Source organism: Pseudophryne corroboree, chromosome 1, assembly GCF_028390025.1.
Source record: "Pseudophryne corroboree isolate aPseCor3 chromosome 1, aPseCor3.hap2, whole genome shotgun sequence".
In the NCBI taxonomy this organism is placed as follows: domain Eukaryota; kingdom Metazoa; phylum Chordata; class Amphibia; order Anura; family Myobatrachidae; genus Pseudophryne; species Pseudophryne corroboree.
The window spans coordinates 966,166,349-966,186,897 of record NC_086444.1 but is presented as its reverse complement, the minus strand read 5'-3'; the positions used below and the strand labels follow the sequence as shown (position 1 = coordinate 966,186,897).

General features: G+C 40.1%; 1 protein-coding gene across 5 annotated transcripts in view; it reads left to right on the top strand.

Moving 5' to 3' along the window:
• The window catches only part of GRIA2 (glutamate ionotropic receptor AMPA type subunit 2), a 325,307-nt gene that overhangs the window by 165,142 nt on the left and 139,616 nt on the right, over positions 1-20,549 (top strand). For all 5 annotated transcript variants that reach the window (XM_063920481.1, XM_063920482.1, XM_063920483.1 and 2 more), the window contains exon 5: positions 14,550-14,603. In XM_063920481.1, coding sequence (XP_063776551.1) covers positions 14,550-14,603 — 54 coding nt within the window. The remainder of the gene's footprint in view (positions 1-14,549; positions 14,604-20,549) is intronic.

Genomic DNA, 20,549 nt, shown 5'->3' with positions numbered 1-20,549 from the left:
AGTGTCTATTCGCAATTCTGCTAATCTTTCATTCGCAATTTTGATAAGCTAAAATTCACTCCCAGTAGGCGGCGGCTTAGCGTGTGCAAAGCTGCTAAAAGCAGCTTGCGAGCGAACAACTCGGAATGACCCCCTATGGGCGTTATTCATTTATTTTCACCCCCTTCCACACCCGTTCTATTACTGCTGACGGGCGTGGTGTAATCATTTCCGTTCGCTACCCCCGGGGTAGCGAGGGTTCCCAACCCTTTACTCAGCTAAACCTGATTACTATGGGCGCAATATGCACAATAACTGGGATCACTTTAACTTCAACATGTTTCTATGTTTATGTTGGAAGTATTAACAAATGCAGTTTATGCTGGTATTAGTGGAGCAGCATAACCTTTTAGAAAACATGTAATAATATACAACTGCATCCCAAATGGGGAGTGTATAAAAAATTCCTAACATACTAGCAACGCCAACATGTAACTTAAATAATCAGATTTTTGAATGTATATTTCAGCAGGTATACAGTAAATTATGACACCCTCCCCCATGACATCACACACACTGCACCACAATGAACAAAAAACAAAAACATAATTGCACCAGTGCAATAAAGCTACAACGGCTATAATAAAGCTACAGTCCAAAATTAGAATTTCGATGCCCCTAGGCTTTTCAGATGCCCCTAGTATTTGCCTATACTGCCTATGCCTAGAGCCAGCTCTGATGACACAGATTAGTAAATTAACCTCTAAAGCTCACTTTGGATCAGTTTTAGAATGAGATTTAAGAAATCTGCTGTATTAAGATTGTATTAATATTTTTTAGTTTTAGAAATAAGACTATTATGCTAAAGTAAAAGTTAGATAATATTTTTACAGTTTTCAATACAGTATATATACTGTAGGCCCTCTCAGGGCACACTGAAAGAATTAGCATACACCCTATTATATCAATGTTTCAGCCTTTATGCCAATTGTTTTCAAGTTGGTATCTTGAAAAGAGTTGGGATAAAGACTGAAACATTGATATAACAAGGTGTATGCTAATTATTCCAATGTGCCCTGAGTGCTGCACCCTGGGAGGACCTTTGAGCATTGTTTGTGCTGGCACGAGGCCAAGCTATTTGGCCTTGGATATTGTGAGTGGCGAACCTGTGGATATGTGTGTGTGTGTGTGTGTGTGTGTGTGTGTGTATATATATATATATATATATATATATAAAGAAATAGAGACCTAGGCGCTAAAGTACAGACGTGCGGTGGAAACAGTAATAAAAAAAACCAGTAATATAAAAACACTCGTTTTAACCCTTTTAAGAGTAGCAGCTCGTAATGCAAGATTAGTGTATGGTGTACACGTAAATAAAAATAGGTACTGAAGAAAACAAGCGCTAATGAGTGTAGTGACAATTACAACGGGAATACTCAGGTGGGTTAAAAAATGAGTATGGCCATGGGCACTTATCTGGTGAACAAGAACTTCCAGCCGATGTTCATCATTTTAGGATTAACATGTAAGAAGAAGAAACAGCAAACATAGTGTGTATCGTTCATAGATAAAAATAATGCCTTTCGCAATATAGGGCACGAATTTAGGGAACTAGCTTATTCCCAATAAAATGTAATCTGTAACTTCACAACATAAAATACAGATTTAATGAACAATCATATACAAAACGTATACAAAACGGCTAGACAACACACGTACAAGATTTAAAATCATAAAAGCTTATCTGTCCATTATGAGGATAGGGGAGTCAGCAACAGACTGTCCCAGGGACACGAGATAGCCAAAGTTTATGCGTACAGGATAAAAAAAGTTCAAACGCTTATCTGTCCATCAAGGGGAGTTTCAGCAGCAAACAGTCCCAACGCGTTTCGTCCTTCAAGGTGTGGACTTCTTCAAGGGGATCAAGAAAGTGAGCTCACACAGCTCTATTTATACCGTCCAACAGGAAGCTGCACTTGTCAGTTCTTAATGACATCACTTCCTGTGTTGTTACTGATGTCAGATTTTTAAACAGAGAGAAAGACTACTATAATACCTAATTAGTTTAAAGAGAGAGAGTGAGATAACTGGCCTATAGTGATAGAAACGTGAAAATGACTATGAATGATATTGAGTGATGTAGACGGCGGTGGAACACTGTGTGGAACGCACCGCCGTCTGTTGGAACGCACCGCCATCTTGCGGACGTCATTTCCGCTTATCAAGTGATTGGGTGATGTGGAGTGATAAGAAGTGTAGACGGCGGCGGAGCGCTACGTGGAACGCACCGCCGTCTATAAAGAAAGTGGGACGCACCGCCATCTTGCGGACGTCACTTGTGCTGATGTAGACGGCGGTGGAACGCATCGCCGTCAAGGTAACTGTGGAACGCACCGCCATCTTAAAACCGTTACTTCCGCAACTAGTACCATGGTTAGGTGAAACGCACCGCCATTTTAAGTGTCTCGGTTAGGAATGGAGCGCAATGCCATTTTGGGTGCCATATCTAAAAGGAGGGTTATGTTAATATTAAAACAACTTAACAACATATAATTATAATAATTAATGTGGGGATTGAGGTTGGTGTTTAGTTATAGTGCAAGTGACAACCTCATAATGTGAAGCGTGCCGCCATTTTAGAAAACGGGCTGTGAAACGCACCTCCAATGTTTTAAGTGATTAATTAAGGAAATAGATTCAAGTAAATATATATATATATATATATATATCTATCTCTAACGGATATTAAACAGTGCAATTGGTGTGATAACCACAAATGGTGATATAGTGTGTGAGAAAATTGAGATAAGTAAAAATTGAAATTGAGCTGTAAAAATGAACGCTCTTTTTGTCGTATCGAAACAGCCAAATGAATCTTTAGGTATATCCAGAGAATCCCATTTTTTTGGGAGAGATGATTCTTGTTTACATTTTTGAAGGTAGAAAGAAGCTGAAATAGGAACAAACAAAAACAAAAAATGGGCGAAATGGAACTTTCATATTCATAACATAAAAAGTTATATAATACAGTGCTATGCGTGAAGGAATGAGTGTAAAGTACAGATCGCTATTGAAGGAAGGGGGCAATTTCGAAGGCTTCATTTAGTCCTTGTGGTGATAATGTTTGGAGCTCGTATATCCAAAACATTTCACGTTTGGAGAGTTTGTTTAATATATCTCCACCTCTGTCTCCGAGTTTTACACATTCAATGGCTTTAAATGTGATCTCTTCTGGATTCGATCTGTGTTTATCTATAAAGTGTTTGGATACTGTGTGATTATCAACTTTATTGTTGATATTTCTGATGTGTTCCTGTATCCGAAGTTTTAAAATTCTCTTTGTTTTGCCCACATATTTTAGTCCGCAAGTACACTCCAGTAGGTATATGGTCATTGTGGAATTGCAGTTGAGAAAGTCTTTGATAAAATATTCCTTTGTGTTTTTGTAGTTGAAGAATTTTTTTCTATTGGGGTGAAGAAATTTACAAATATTGCAGTTGCCGCATTTGTAGCAACCCTTGCAGGTTCCAATGGTGTTTCTTGTGTTGGTAGTTTTGGTTGGCAAATGGCTGGGGGCCAAAATATCCTTTAGATTACTTGTTTTGCGAAAGACTATGTCTGGTTTGGAAGGGAGTATCTCCTTGAGGATGGGATCTAGCATAAGGAGATTCCAGTGTTTTTTGATGGATTGCCTGATTCGATGTTCTTGATTGCAAAAAGTGGTGATAAAAGGGGTGAAGTTTTTGTCCTTTTCTTTGATATTCTTGCTGAATAGATCTTGTCTAGATGTGCTGGCTGTTTTCTCTAGTGCTTTAGTGATTACGGTATCAGGATAATTTCTCTCCTTGAATCTATTAGCATATGTAATTAGTTGATTCTCACAGTCTTGTTTGTCGCTGCAGTTACGCTTGATGCGGTAAAATTGGGAATAGGGGATGTTTGTTTTCCAGTTTTTTGCATGACAACTTTTAAAGTGGAGGTAACTGTTAGTGTCGACATTTTTAATGTGATTGCTGGTGACGATCTGTATTCCACTATTTGACAGGGTTAGATCCAGGAAATTAATTTGTTTTTCATTGATTTCATGTGTGAATTTTAGGTTGTAGTTGTTGGATTCCAATGTGCCTAAAAATGCTTTAAACAGGTCAAGGTCTCCTTTCCAAATGATCAAGATATCGTCTATGTATCTCTTATAGATGATCAAATTATCAAGGTATGGATTGTTGTTATAGATGCATTCTTCCTCCCATGCTCCCATCAGCAGATTGGCAAAACTGGGCGCAAAGGTAGTGCCCATTGCGGTTCCGCAAGTTTGTAGAAAAAATGTTTTCTGAAATATGAAATAGTTGTGGCTAAGAGTGAATCTCATAAAATCACAGATTGCATTTTTGTGAGTAGTTGTAATCTCCAGGTCTTTATCCATGAATTTTCTACAGGATTCTATACCTTTTTCATGTTTGATGCAAGTATATAGACTTTGTACATCAATAGTAATCCAGATGTAGTCTTCTTTCCATTCGATTTCAGATAGAAAATTAATCACATTTCCTGTGTCTTTCAGATAAGATGGTAGGGACATAACATATTTTTGTAAAAATATATCGATATATTCTGATAGATGACTTGTCAGGGAGTCAATACCAGAGATTATATGTCTCCCTGGTGGATTTGTTAAAGACTTATGTATCTTAGGTAAATAGTAGAAGGTAGGTATCACCGGGGTTGTCATCATTAGGAACTGGAATTCATTCTTATCCAATGTGTTTTTGTGGAAATAATGGAGTAGTATTGGTCGCAATTCTTCAATAAAGAGATTTGTGGGTTCTTGTAAGAGTTTTTTGTATGATGTAGTATCATTCAGTAGTCGATATGCTTTTATTATATTATTATTTTAAGTAAGGGACTAAAATTTGCTCCATCCAAACAGATGAATAAATTTGATACTTACATTGACATCAATAAATTCGCGAGATCACTGATCCTTAAAAGACATTTTGCCAAGAAAGAGCAGGATACGGTACACACAGAGCCATCCAAATCAGGCCTCAAACGAAAATCAAAATTTTATCCCCCGGAGTCCAAAGGTAATTACATCAATGCCTTTCAGGAATTGGTGAAAAAGGATTTATGCGACATGAATTTGACATCGTATCCCTATTCAAATTTAAAAAACAAGGAAAAAGAAGCACTCAAAGCTCTACAGGATAATAAAAATATCGTGATAAAGCAGGCAGATAAGGGAGGTGGTATAGTCCTCTTGGACAGAGAAGCATATGAACAAGAAGCATATCGACTACTGAATGATACTACATCATACAAAAAACTCTTACAAGACCCCACAAATCTCTTTATTGAAGAATTGCGACCAATACTACTCCATTATTTCCACAAAAACACATTGGATAAGAATGAATTCCAGTTCCTAATGATGACAACCCCGGTGATACCTACCTTCTACTATTTACCTAAGATTCATAAGTCTTTAACAAATCCACCAGGGAGACCTATAATCTCTGGTATTGACTCCCTGACAAGTCATCTATCAGAATATATCGATATATTTTTACAAAAATATGTTACGTCCCTACCATCTTATCTGAAAGACACAGGAAATGTGATTAATTTTCTATCTGAAATCGAATGGAAAGAAGACTACATCTGGATTACTATTGATGTACAAAGTCTATATACTTGCATCAAACATGAAAAAGGTATAGAATCCTGTAGAAAATTCATGGATAAAGACCTGGAGATTACAACTACTCACAAAAATGCAATCTGTGATTTTATGAGATTCACTCTTAGCCACAACTATTTCATATTTCAGAAAACATTTTTTCTACAAACTTGCGGAACTGCAATGGGCACTACCTTTGCGCCCAGTTTTGCCAATCTGCTGATGGGAGCATGGGAGGAAGAATGCATCTATAACAACAATCCATACCTTGATAATTTGATCATCTATAAGAGATATATAGACGATATCTTGATCATTTGGAAAGGAGACCTTGACCTGTTTAAAGCATTTTTAGGCACATTGGAATCCAACAACTACAACCTAAAATTCACACATGAAATCAATGAAAAACAAATTAATTTCCTGGATCTAACCCTGTCAAATAGTGGAACACAGATCGTCACCAGCAATCACATTAAAAATGTCGACACTAACAGTTACCACCACTTTAAAAGTTGTCATGCAAAAAACTGGAAAACAAACATCCCCTATTCCCAATTTTACCGCATCAAGCGTAACTGCAGCGACAAACAAGACTGTGAGAATCAACTAATTACATATGCTAATAGATTCAAGGAGAGAAATTATCCTGATACCGTAATCACTAAAGCACTAGAGAAAACAGCCAGCACATCTAGACAAGATCTATTCAGCAAGAATATCAAAGAAAAGGACAAAAACTTCACCCCTTTTATCACCACTTTTTGCAATCAAGAACATCGAATCAGGCAATCCATCAAAAAACACTGGAATCTCCTTTTGCTAGATCCCATCCTCAAGGAGATACTCCCTTCCAAACCAGACATAGTCTTTCGCAAAACAAGTAATCTAAAGGATATTTTGGCCCCCAGCCATTTGCCAACCAAAACTACCAACACAAGAAACACCATTGGAACCTGCAAGGGTTGCTACAAATGCGGCAACTGCAATATTAGTAAATTTCTTCACCCCAATAGAAAAAAATTCTTCAACTACAATAACACAAAGGAATATTTTATCAAAGACTTTCTCAACTGCAATTCCACAATGACCATATACCTACTGGAGTGTACTTGCGGACTAAAATATGTGGGCAAAACAAAGAGAATTTTAAAACTTCGGATACAGGAACACATCAGAAATATCAAAAATAAAGTTGATAATCACACAGTATCCAAACACTTTATAGATAAACACAGATCGAATCCAGAAGAGATCACATTTAAAGCCATTGAATGTGTAAAACTCGGAGACAGAGGTGGAGATATATTAAACAAACTCTCCAAACGTGAAATGTTTTGGATATACGAGCTCCAAACATTATCACCACAAGGACTAAATGAAGCCTTCGAAATTGCCCCCTTCCTTCAATAGCGATCTGTACTTTACACTCATTCCTTCACGCATAGCACTGTATTATATAACTTTTTATGTTATGAATATGAAAGTTCCATTTCGCCCATTTTTTGTTTTTGTTTGTTCCCATTTCAGCTTCTTTCTACCTTCAAAAATGTAAACAAGAATCATCTCTCCCAAAAAAATGGGATTCTCTGGATATACCTAAAGATTCATTTGGCTGTTTCGATACGACAAAAAGAGCGTTCATTTTTACAGCTCAATTTCAATTTTTACTCATCTCAATTTTCTCACACACTATATCACCATTTGTGGTTATCACACCAATTGCACTGTTTAATATCCGTTAGATATATATATATATATATATATATATTTACTTGAATCTATTTCCTTAATTAATCACTTAAAACATTGGAGGTGCGTTTCACAGCCCGTTTTCTAAAATGGCGGCACGCTTCACATTATGAGGTTGTCACTTGCACTATAACTAAACACCAACCTCAATCCCCACATTAATTATTATAATTATATGTTGTTAAGTTGTTTTAATATTAACATAACCCTCCTTTTAGATATGGCACCCAAAATGGCGGTGCGCTCCATTCCTAACCGAGACACTTAAAATGGCGGTGCGTTTCACCTAACCATGGTACTAGTTGCGGAAGTAACGATTTTAAGATGGCGGTGCGTTCCACAGTTACCATGACGGCGATGCGTTCCACCGCCGTCTACATCAGCACAAGTGACGTCCGCAAGATGGCGGTGCATACCACTTTCTTTATAGACGGCGGTGCGTTCCACGTAGCGCTCCGCCGCCGTCTACACTTCTTATCACTCCACATCACCCAATCACTTGATAAGCGGAAATGACGTCCGCAAGATGGCGGTGCGTTCCAACAGACGGCGGTGCGTTCCACACAGTGTTCCACCGCCGTCTACATCACTCAATATCATTCATAGTCATTTTCACGTTTCTATCACTATAGGCCAGTTATCTCACTCTCTCTCTTTAAACTAATTAGGTATTATAGTAGTCTTTCTCTCTGTTTAAAAATCTGACATCAGTAACAACACAGGAAGTGATGTCATTAAGAACTGACAAGTGCAGCTTCCTGTTGGACGGTATAAATAGAGCTGTGTGAGCTCACTTTCTTGATCCCCTTGAAGAAGTCCACACCTTGAAGGACGAAACGCGTTGGGACTGTTTGCTGCTGAAACTCCCCTTGATGGACAGATAAGCGTTTGAACTTTTTTTATCCTGTACGCATAAACTTTGGCTATCTCGTGTCCCTGGGACAGTCTGTTGCTGACTCCCCTATCCTCATAATGGACAGATAAGCTTTTATGATTTTAAATCTTGTACGTGTGTTGTCTAGCCGTTTTGTATACGTTTTGTATATGATTGTTCATTAAATCTGTATTTTATGTTGTGAAGTTACAGATTACATTTTATTGGGAATAAGCTAGTTCCCTAAATTCATGTCCCTATATTGCGAAAGGCATTATTTTTATCTATGAACGATACACACTATGTTTGCTGTTTCTTCTTCTTACATGTTAATCCTAAAATGATGAACATCGGCTGGAAGTTCTTGTTCACCAGATAAGTGCCCAAGGCCATACTAATTTTTTAACCCCAGACACATAGATTCCTGCGCTAATTAACTCTACAGAATGATATGGCTCAGAGTTTGCTTGACTCAATAAAAACAAAACAAAAAGGATAATTAAATATACTTTATATGATTCTTTTTTATTTTTATCACACATACATACATGTATGTTTAAAAATTAATTTAAGAATAAATTGATTAGACCGGTCTAAATAAAACATAAATCAAAAAAGCAAAAATCAGAACATAGTAATAAGCTAATAATAAGCTAAAGGAGGTGGATCATAAGTAAACTCCTGTGCACAGAAAAATCAATAAAAATACTAAAAATAAGTCCTTTGTATAGGATCGTGCAAATAGTTTGACCAGCTATAAATTGCAACAGTGTCTCGTTATGTTTTGTAGTGTTAGACACTCTTCATCAAATTGCCACTCAGCCAAAAAGTGCAACAGGTAAGTGTGACAAACGCTCCACAACGGAACTTTACATATGGTTCGCACCTGAAGCTGACATGCGGAACAGGAAAATAATGTGAGACGGTCTCGGGCTGCGGGAAGGCGCTTCGCTGGCGCCTGGTATGTTATTGTTAATTACCCCGACTTCCAGGCTCTGTGAGTCCGCGTCTTCGGGTGCCGTATGCAGACACCTGCGTCCCGTTAATAGGCACACCTTCACCGTTGATTCTCCTGATAATGCCTCTGGAGCCCGGCTTCCAGGCTCTGTGAGTCTCCGGGTGCCGTATGCAGACACCTGCGTTTTAGTGTTACTCACACGTTCACCATCAATTCTCCAGATAATGTCACTGGAAAAGATAAGCTGTAAAAGTGCAATATAGCTGGTGCACAAAGGTCCAAATAGGCTGCTCCTCTGACGCGTTTCGCTCCTCTTATGGGGGCTTCCTCATAGAATAAACTCTCAATACTCCAGGACCCTTATAAAGGGGAGATCCTAGCTCCTATTGGTGTTTCAATTATTGAATGAAAAACACCTGGTGTATCGTTTACCTGATTCCACCTCCTGATCCAACCTCCTTATAAACATCACTTAACCTAGAACCAACACTAATATGTTTATAAAAATAGTATGCTATAGATATAGACAAATATAAGTATCAATAGATTATACTATATAAATTCATAAATAATTTTCAGACACTAATGCACATTAAATCCAATATAATATAATATAATATACACAGGCCCGCTTGTCCTTCCAATATCTTTTGTGTATGGTATATATTCTAACCATTCTTTAATCAATAATTCAAAATAAAAATAACAAATTAAACAGATTAATTTATAAGTACATAAAAAATAAAATCATAATAAAAAAAATAAAAAATAAATAAAATATAAATTAACAATCCCACATGTGAATTGAACCGAGTACCCTATCTCTCATAGTCCGATACTCTACCATTACTCTATCCTCAGTTTCCATGTGTATGTCTAATTCCAATGGTATAGATAATTCAAAACTCCATATTATTCATAGGAGTAAATTTGAGCACAAAGCATGTGATTCCCATATAGATGGATATTTATCAAATTGGATCTCATATACTAAATATTTTTAAGAAGTAAAATAGAATAATATGATGCATTAAATTTATTACTATAATGTCCAATATTATTAGTCTAGAAAAAAACAATATTGGACTCCAATTAACAATCCTTGTATTGAACTTATGATCATATCTATCCCAAACGGTTAATCTACCACTACCCTACCTGACCCTTCTATATCCCAAATTGTTAATATTTTACATATGGATATTATATATGCGATATGTTCAACTTCCCCCGTATAAATCTAACATTTGACATGATCAAAACTGTTTAGTTATTAATTATTTTAAATCCATTTGAATCAATTAAAATTCTTTAAGCAAATGATTCGAACTCAATACTTTCGTTGAGTCCTTGTGGCGATATGGTTCTCAACTGAAAGATCCACAGTGATTCCTTTCTGCAAAGTTTCCGAAAACGGTCTCCCCCTCTAATAGTTCCCTTCACATGATGGACCCCTACAACCCTGAGACCTGTTGGATTTGATTGATGTACCAGACCAAAATGACGGGAGACACTGTGCTTGTTGAAACCCTTCATAATATTAAGACGATGTTCCCTAAACCTCGTTTTTAAAGAACGAGTGGTCCTACCTACGTACTGCAGGCCGCATGGGCACTGCAGTACGTAAATGCAATAAGTGGTGTCGCAGTTAATAAATTCCTGTATACTAAATCTCTCTTTTGTGATAAATGATTCTATCTCACTCGATTTATTAACTATGTGACTGCATGTCAAACATTTGCCTTTTCCACACCTGAAGCAACCCACAATCGGTTTCCCCAGCCATGATAAAGAGGTGGTTAATAAATCGAGTGAGATTTCAACAAGCACAGTGTCTCCCGTCATTTTGGTCTGGTACATCAATCAAATCCAACAGGTCTCAGGGTTGTAGGGGTCCATCATGTGAAGGGAACTATTAGAGGGGGAGACCGTTTTCGGAAACTTTGCAGAAAGGAATCACTGTGGATCTTTCATTTGCTTAAAGAATTTTAATTGATTCAAATGGATTTAAAATAATTAATAACTAAACAGTTTTGATCATGTCAAATGTTAGATTTATACGGGGGAAGTTGAACATATCGCATATATAATATCCATATGTAAAATATTAACAATTTGGGATATAGAAGGGTCAGGTAGGGTAGTGGTAGATTAACCGTTTGGGATAGATATGATCATAAGTTCAATACAAGGATTGTTAATTGGAGTCCAATATTGTTTTTTTCTAGACTAATAATATTGGACATTATAGTAATAAATTTAATGCATCATATTATTCTATTTTACTTCTTAAAAATATTTAGTATATGAGATCCAATTTGATAAATATCCATCTATATGGGAATCACATGCTTTGTGCTCAAATTTACTCCTATGAATAATATGGAGTTTTGAATTATCTATACCATTGGAATTAGACATACACATGGAAACTGAGGATAGAGTAATGGTAGAGTATCGGACTATGAGAGATAGGGTACTCGGTTCAATTCACATGTGGGATTGTTAATTTATATTTTATTTATTTTTTATTTTTTTTATTATGATTTTATTTTTTATGTACTTATAAATTAATCTGTTTAATTTGTTATTTTTATTTTGAATTATTGATTAAAGAATGGTTAGAATATATACCATACACAAAAGATATTGGAAGGACAAGCGGGCCTGTGTATATTATATTATATTATATTGGATTTAATGTGCATTAGTGTCTGAAAATTATTTATGAATTTATATAGTATAATCTATTGATACTTATATTTGTCTATATCTATAGCATACTATTTTTATAAACATATTAGTGTTGGTTCTAGGTTAAGTGATGTTTATAAGGAGGTTGGATCAGGAGGTGGAATCAGGTAAACGATACACCAGGTGTTTTTCATTCAATAATTGAAACACCAATAGGAGCTAGGATCTCCCCTTTATAAGGGTCCTGGAGTATTGAGAGTTTATTCTATGAGGAAGCCCCCATAAGAGGAGCGAAACGCGTCAGAGGAGCAGCCTATTTGGACCTTTGTGCACCAGCTATATTGCACTTTTACAGCTTATCTTTTCCAGTGACATTATCTGGAGAATTGATGGTGAACGTGTGAGTAACACTAAAACGCAGGTGTCTGCATACGGCACCCGGAGACTCACAGAGCCTGGAAGCCGGGCTCCAGAGGCATTATCAGGAGAATCAACGGTGAAGGTGTGCCTATTAACGGGACGCAGGTGTCTGCATACGGCACCCGAAGACGCGGACTCACAGAGCCTGGAAGTCGGGGTAATTAACAATAACATACCAGGCGCCAGCGAAGCGCCTTCCCGCAGCCCGAGACCGTCTCACATTATTTTCCTGTTCCGCATGTCAGCTTCAGGTGCGAACCATATGTAAAGTTCCGTTGTGGAGCGTTTGTCACACTTACCTGTTGCACTTTTTGGCTGAGTGGCAATTTGATGAAGAGTGTCTAACACTACAAAACATAACGAGACACTGTTGCAATTTATAGCTGGTCAAACTATTTGCACGATCCTATACAAAGGACTTATTTTTAGTATTTTTATTGATTTTTCTGTGCACAGGAGTTTACTTATGATCCACCTCCTTTAGCTTATTATTAGCTTATTACTATGTTCTGATTTTTGCTTTTTTGATTTATGTTTTATTTAGACCGGTCTAATCAATTTATTCTTAAATTAATTTTTAAACATACATGTATGTATGTGTGATAAAAATAAAAAAGAATCATATAAAGTATATTTAATTATCCTTTTTGTTTTGTTTTTATTGAGTCAAGCAAACTCTGAGCCATATCATTCTGTAGAGTTAATTAGCGCAGGAATCTATGTGTCTGTTGTTTCCAAGTTACCAGGGACTTTAAAGTGCCGGTTTCTCTCTGTTTGACTTGATTTACCCCAAGTCAATTTTTTCTTGCAGCTTGAACATATATTGTATTGGTTTAAATATTGATATTAAACATTGTATTAACACAACCATTTTAGTTGGGTTGTGGTATATTAGCGCCTGGTTAATTTTTGCATAATTTTTTAACCCACCTGAGTATTCCCGTTGTAATTGTCACTACACTCATTAGCGCTTGTTTTCTTCACTACCTATATATATATATATGTTCATAAGTTGTAAAACTTCTGCGCATTTGATGCTTTTTATTTTTGGACTTATATATATTGTGGCAAGGATCACACACACGGGGACTTAGATGAACACTTTCAGTGTTTATGTTGCACAGCCGGTCACCACATAGCAAGTTGATTCCATACAGTCGGTATTACAGGCAGTAGCATACAGGTACTCGCAGCATAGCAGACTATTGATAGGCTCCCGTGGTCCGTAGTCTAACCCACACAACACGGTCTATCACTCGGGTAGCTATTCCACCATCAAGAGCAAGATGACTCTATCCAGGAAACCCTTATATGAGAAAATCCCAGGTGCTACTGATCACACACCTGGGAGTCTGCTACTGCTTCTAAAACCTGGTCTGGATCCTCCACATTGCTTTCACATGGAAAACTGCTTTCACTGCCACTATATATATATATATATATATATATACTGCTCAAAAGTTCCTGCAAGACGAAGGCATTGATGCTATGGACTGGCCCGCCCGTTCCCCAGACCTGAATCCAATTGAGCACATCTGGGACATCATGTCTCGCTCCTTCCACCAATGCTACGTTGCACCACAGACTGTCCCGGAGTTGACGGATGCTTTAGTCCAGGTCTGGGAGGAAATCTCTCAGGAGACCATCCGCCACCTCATCAGGAGCATGCCCAGGCGTTGTAGGGAGGTCATACAGGCACGCAGAGGCCACACACACTACTGAGCCTCATTTTGACTTGTTTTAAGGACATTACATCAAAGTTGGATCAGCCTGTAGTGTGTTTTTCCACTTTAATTTTAAGGGTGACTCCAAATCCAGACCTCCATGGGTTAATAAATTTGATTTCCATTGATAATTTTTGTGTGATTTTGTTGTCAGCACATTCAACTATGTAAAAAACAAAGTATTTAATAAGAATATTTCATTAATTCAGATCTAGGATGTGTTATTTTAGTGTTCCCTTTATTTTTTAGAGCAGTGTATATGTATATATATATATATATCATATGATGTTTTAATAATCTATTTTTTAGAATACTCTTCCTAGACAATTATGTAGATAAAAGGTGTTATAAGGAACTGTCTACCTACAATCCAGCACAATTAATTCTTATGATCGGTAAATGGGGAAAATGACAATAAGGGACAATTATAGATTTATGTATAACTTTTATTTCTGTCTTTGTTCCCAGGTAATCACCATTGGTAAACATGTAAAAGGATACCATTATATCATAGCAAATCTGGTAGGTATCATTTTAATGTATTGTTTAAAAAAAAAACTAGTTTACAACCAAATCAAAATGAAAATATAAAGAATTAATGCTCTTTTGTGACATCGCATACCTATTTTTGCAATACAACCTATGTTACTGGAATCCAAGCTGATATTTAGCTCAAAATCTAAATACTGCTGATGCGAATAAATGGCAGAGTAGATTGTGTTTTGTTAAATAGGGAATCATGATTTATTTTTGCTGAATGGGAATATTTCAATCAGTTGGCTAGAATGGTGAAGGTGGATATATAGATGTTCTCTCAGCTTTGTTGCTAGGGTAACTACACTTTACCTCCCTGCACAAGGGACTTTACCACCTGCTCAGACATGGGGCCAAATTCAGACCTGATCACAGCAGCAAATTTGTTAGCTAATGGGCAAAACCATGTGCACCTCAGGGTGGCAGATATAACATGTGCAGAGAGAGTTAGAATTGGGTGGGGTGTGTGAAAAATTGAAATCTAAATTGCAGTGTAATATTAAAGCAGCCAGTATTTACCAGTGACGTGCGGTGAGGTCATTGGCTGGGGAGGCACTGAGATATATATATATATATATATATACACACACACACAGTGGTGGAGGTGGAAATTTTGAAGTGGGGGTATGCAAAAGTTAAGGCTGCAATTATGCGCGCGCTCCAGAAATGGGGCGTGGTCACCCAAAAGGGGGAGTGTCCAGTGTAGTAGAACCCCTCATAGTATCTAGTACTGGTGCCCCTTTCACCTTATAGCAGACGGTACAAGCTGAAATTCACATTATAGCACACTGACTGAGCCGAAATTCACATTGTAGCACACTGAATGAGCCGATATTCACATTATAGCACAGTGAATGAGCCGAAATTCACATTATAGCACACTGAATGAGCCGAAATTCACATTGTAGCACACTGAATGAGCCGAAATTCACATTATAGCACAGTGAATGAGCCGGAATTCACATTGTAGCACACTGAATGGGCCGAAATTCACATTGTAGCACACTGAATGAGTCGAAATTCACATTGTAGCACACTGAATGAGCTGAAATTGTGACAGCAGAGACAGCCAGAGTGACGACAGAGAGAGAGTGACGACAGGGAGAGAGTAATGACAGTGACAGCAGGGAGAGAGTGACGACAGGGAGAGAGAGTAACAACAGGGAGAGAGAGTAACAACAGGGAGAGCAGGAGAGAGAGAGTGACAACAGGGAGAGAGAGTAACGACAGGGAGAGAGTGACGACATGGAGAGAGAGTGACGACAGTGACAGCAGGGAGAGAGAGAGAGAGTGACGACAGTGACAGCAGGGGGAGAGAGAGAGTGACGACAGTGACAGCCGGCAACAGAATTATTGGGGCCCGGTACACTAACATCTCTGGGGCCCCCTCAACTCTCCATGACCCCCCCCCCCCAACACACACACACACACACTTTTATAGCATGGCTTTTCAAATAAAATAAATATATACATATATATATATATATATACTGTACGGTACACACAGTAAAGGTACACAGACATGCATACAGTACGTATATTCATACATATATGTACACATACATATACAAGTATTTACAAACACAAATTACTGTATGTATATATATATATATACATACATACATACAGAGCCAGCACAGCGTCATGCTGGCAACGGTTCACGGACTGCTAGGATCAGACCAAGTTACAGGGTGACTTATCAGGGAATGGGTCACAGCTAGGGTCATGTACACCCCACTACTGCCACCTTCCCCAGCTCTTAAGTAGTCACCGGGAGGCTTTCAGAGGACAAACCACCTCCCTTCACACATTCGCTCCCCTCAGAGGGACTGTCCAAGCTGCCCACTGCCTGCCCTTTTAGCAGGTTTAATTGCTTTCAATGGCAATTAGTCTGAGGAAAGATCTTCACTAGCCCCTGGCTTTCCTCTCACAGTGACTGTGAGTCCGAATCCACCTCCCGGCCTATCTAACATAAGGGAGCCGCACCACAGACCCACCTCTGTCCAATTGTGGGCACCACATAGAGGCCGCAGTCTGGCACATAGTTCCGCCTCCATCAGTCCCGGACACTCAGACTCAGAGTCTCTGAGTCACAGCTTTACACAGCAGCCATCGGCGGGACTCCAGTAACGCAGTCCATCTCCTTCAGCGGCACCTCAGAACTCTCTCAAATGGTGTGCGGCAGCATCACCCTTTTATCTCCTCTCCTCTGGGTCCTGTGCTTTACGCCAGCCGCGTAGTGATGTGCAGCGCGTGCAGGGGGTGAGTGCTCCTGCACAACTTGCGATCGCTATGAGGAGTACTGTCCTACGAATCATGCCGGCACACAGTGATCACTGGGCCCCCCCTGAACGTCGGGGCCCGGCACAGGTGTCCCCTTTGACCCCCTTGTTGCCGGGCCCCGCTGGCTCCGGGGCTGCCGCTACTGTAGTGACAGCTCTACGGTAACTGGTCCCCGACCCCGCCTCCGCTTCACCATGCCGCGTGATTGGACCAGCGGATCCAGCACTGGATCCGCTGTCCAATCACATCAGCCACGCTGACAGGGGCGGGTTTCCCCTGTCAACGAGGCGCTTGCAAAAGTGCCGCTTTCCGCTCAGTTTTTAATGGGCTTTTTCAGCCCTGCGTGTTGCCCCGCCCCCGCTCCCACCCCCCTGCTTTAACCTGTCCGTATTGTACACGGGAGGCACTGCTACCAGTGCCTCCCAAACTACTTGCATTACTGAAATGGTTAGGGTAATATAAAGAAATGACTTATGACACAGAATATGTGTCATAAGTATTTTCTTTATATTATTTTAATCATTAAAGACAGGGGAGGCACTGCCTCCCCTGACTGCACGTCCCTGGTATTTACCCTGCACAGAAACAATGTAACCCACCAAAATCTAACTCTCTCTGCAAATGTTATATCTGCCCCTCCTGCAGTTCACATGGTTTTGCCAATTAGCGAACAAATTTGCTGCTGCGATCAGGTCTGAATTAGGCCCTTGGTGTGAGCTTTCCAATAGCACTTTGGTGCCACGTAAAAGCATCAAGCCACAGAATTATTGTTATAGGGGTGTGTTCAGAGGTGGACGCTAATTTGCTGAAATAGCAAACTGCTATGTAGCGACCGCATTGCAGATGCGCAGACTTTCATTATGCGATTGCATCCTGGAAGGATGGGAGCGGCAATGTGGAGTTGGGGGGGGGGGGGGAGTGGTGCAGGAAATGCAGGCATGTCATGGCCGTTTTCGGTGCGGCTGGACGTTGCCTGCATTTCCTGCGCTGGGAAACATGGCTGCGGGGCCCCTGTATACTCAACCTTGCTGCGTATACAGGGGTCGATCTCTATTTGCCACTTTCTGCGATGCTGAACTCACATCTTAGTAAATTTACCCCATAGTATCTTGTTCATGCCTCTTGGCACAGCTCACTCATGCCAGGCATCTCACGCTGCATGGCGTATTGAGGCTAGGTGACACATCTTGGGGGTAATTCTGAGTTGATCGCAGCAGCAAGTTTGTTAGCAATTGGGCAAAACCATGGCCCTCATTCCGAGTTGTTCGCTCGCAAGGCGAATGTAGCAGAGTTACACACGCTAAGCCGCCGCCTACTGGGAGTGAATCTTAGCTTCTTAAAATTGCGACCGACGTACGCGCAATATTGCGATTACAAACGAGTTAGCAGTTTCAGAGTAGCTCCAGACTTACTCTGCCTGTGCGATCATTTCAGTGCTTGTCGTTCCTGGTTGACGTCACAAACACACCCAGCGTTCGCCCAGGCACTCCCACCGTTTCTCCGGCCACTCCTGCGTTTTTTCCGGAAACGGTAGCGTTTTCAGCCACACGCCCCTGAAACGCCGTGTTTCCGCCCAGTAACACCCATTTCCTGTCAATCACATTACGATCGCCGGAGCGAAGAAAAAGCCGTGAGTAAAAATACTTTCATCATAGTAAAGTTACTTGGCGCAGTCGCAGTGCGAACATTGCGCATGCGTACTAAGCGGATTTTCACTGCGATGCGATGAAAAATACCGAGCGAACAACTCGGAATGAGGGCCCATGTGCACTGCAGGGGTGGCAGATGTAACATGTGCAGAGTGAGTTAGATTTGGGTGGGTTATTTTGTCTCTGTGCAGGGTAAATACTGTCTGCTTTATTTTTACACTGCAATTTACATTTCAGTTTGAATACACCCCACCCAAATTTGACTCTCTCTGCACTTGTTATATCTGCCCCCCCTGCAGTGCACATGTGAGTTGATCGCAGCAGGAATTTTGTTAGCAGTTGGGCAAAACCATGTGCACTGCAGGGGGGGGGGGGGGGGGGGGGCAGATATAACATGTGCAGAGAGAGTTAGATTTGGGTGGGGTATATTTAAACTGAAATCTAAATTGCAGTGTAAAAATAAAGCAGCCTGTATTTACCCTGCACAGAAAAAAAATAACCCACTCAAATCTAATTCATATCGACTTCTTGCTGTCAAAATGATAAAATTATATTGTTGTTTTGATGACCTGTTTATATTGTAAAGTGCAGCATGTTTAAAATAGTATTACACTTCTAGTAGCTTATAAATGCATGTGTAGATGCAAATTCACATATCTCAAGTTAATTCCAATTATTGGACTATGCTCATCAGCATTGTTTATTTGTAGAGTGGCACAGCAGTCCGTAGTGCTAACAGTGGCGTAAAGCATACATAAAGATCAATGGGACAGTCAAAGTTCATGAAAAGTGTGGATGGGAGAACAAATGAGAGAAAGGTTCCTGCTAGAAGGAAAAAGTCAATGAGAGGGCAATGTGAAGGAAAGAGAACTAGAATGACTTGGAGCTTGGAGCGGAGATTGGTATCGGCAATACTGTATACAGTACATACTAATAGCCCTTTCAGACATAAGCATAAAAACCAGGGTTTTGCACTTGAACACGCATTGACCTCTATACGGCTTATGTCTGAAAGGGTCTACCCAGGTTGAGAGTCCCAGGGTTTTTCCTGGGACTTGCAACCGTGGTAGACAACCTGGCTTAGGTCTGAAAGGTGTAACCTGGGTCTTGATGATCCGGGTAATGCCTAAAAATAATGATTGTCCAGAGACAGTAGCACTTGGAGATGAGATCATTTCCAAGCACTCATTGAATGCCAGAAGACTCGGGTCACTAGAAGACATGGGTCCGGTGTGAAGGGTGAAGACCCGGGAATAATTTGGGTCATCACCCATGTATGAAAGGGGTAGCCCCAGCTTCAACCCGTTCTCTATGTCCTGAGTTTGAGATGGGATTTTATGTCTGAAAGTGGTATAAGAGTGGTATCATAGGTGGTGGGATAGGCTTTAGTGAAGAGGTAGGTTTTGAGAGACTGTTTTAAGGTTAGAGAGAGTCAGGATGTTCCTTAGCTACGGAACAGCACAGGGAATGTCCTGGATATTGGAGTGAGTGGTGACAATCAGAGAGGAGATAAGATGCATATTGAAGGCAGAACTAAAAAGGTCTAAAGCACAGGTTCTCAAACTCGGTCCTCAGGACCCCACTCGGGTTCACTACGGCTGGCCGGCGGTCGGGCTCCCGGCGACCAGCATACCGGCACCGGGAGGCCGACCGCCGGCTTACCGACAGTGTGGCGAGCGCAAATGAGCCCCTTGCGGGCTCGCTGCGCTCGCCACGCTACGGGCACGGTGGCGCGCTACGCTCGCCACACTATTTTATTCTCCCTCTATGGGGGTCGTGGACCCCCACGAGGGAAAATAAGTGTCGGTATGCCGGCTGTCGGGCTCCCGGCGCCGGTATACTGAGCGCCGGGAGCCCGACCGCTGGCATACAGAAGACCACCCCCCCACACGGTTCATGTTTTGCAGGTCACCTGTAGATTTTAAAAATGTGACAGTTGATGATACACAGTGCACCTGTTGGGTGACATGGAAAACGTGAACTGTGGGGGGTCCTGAGGACC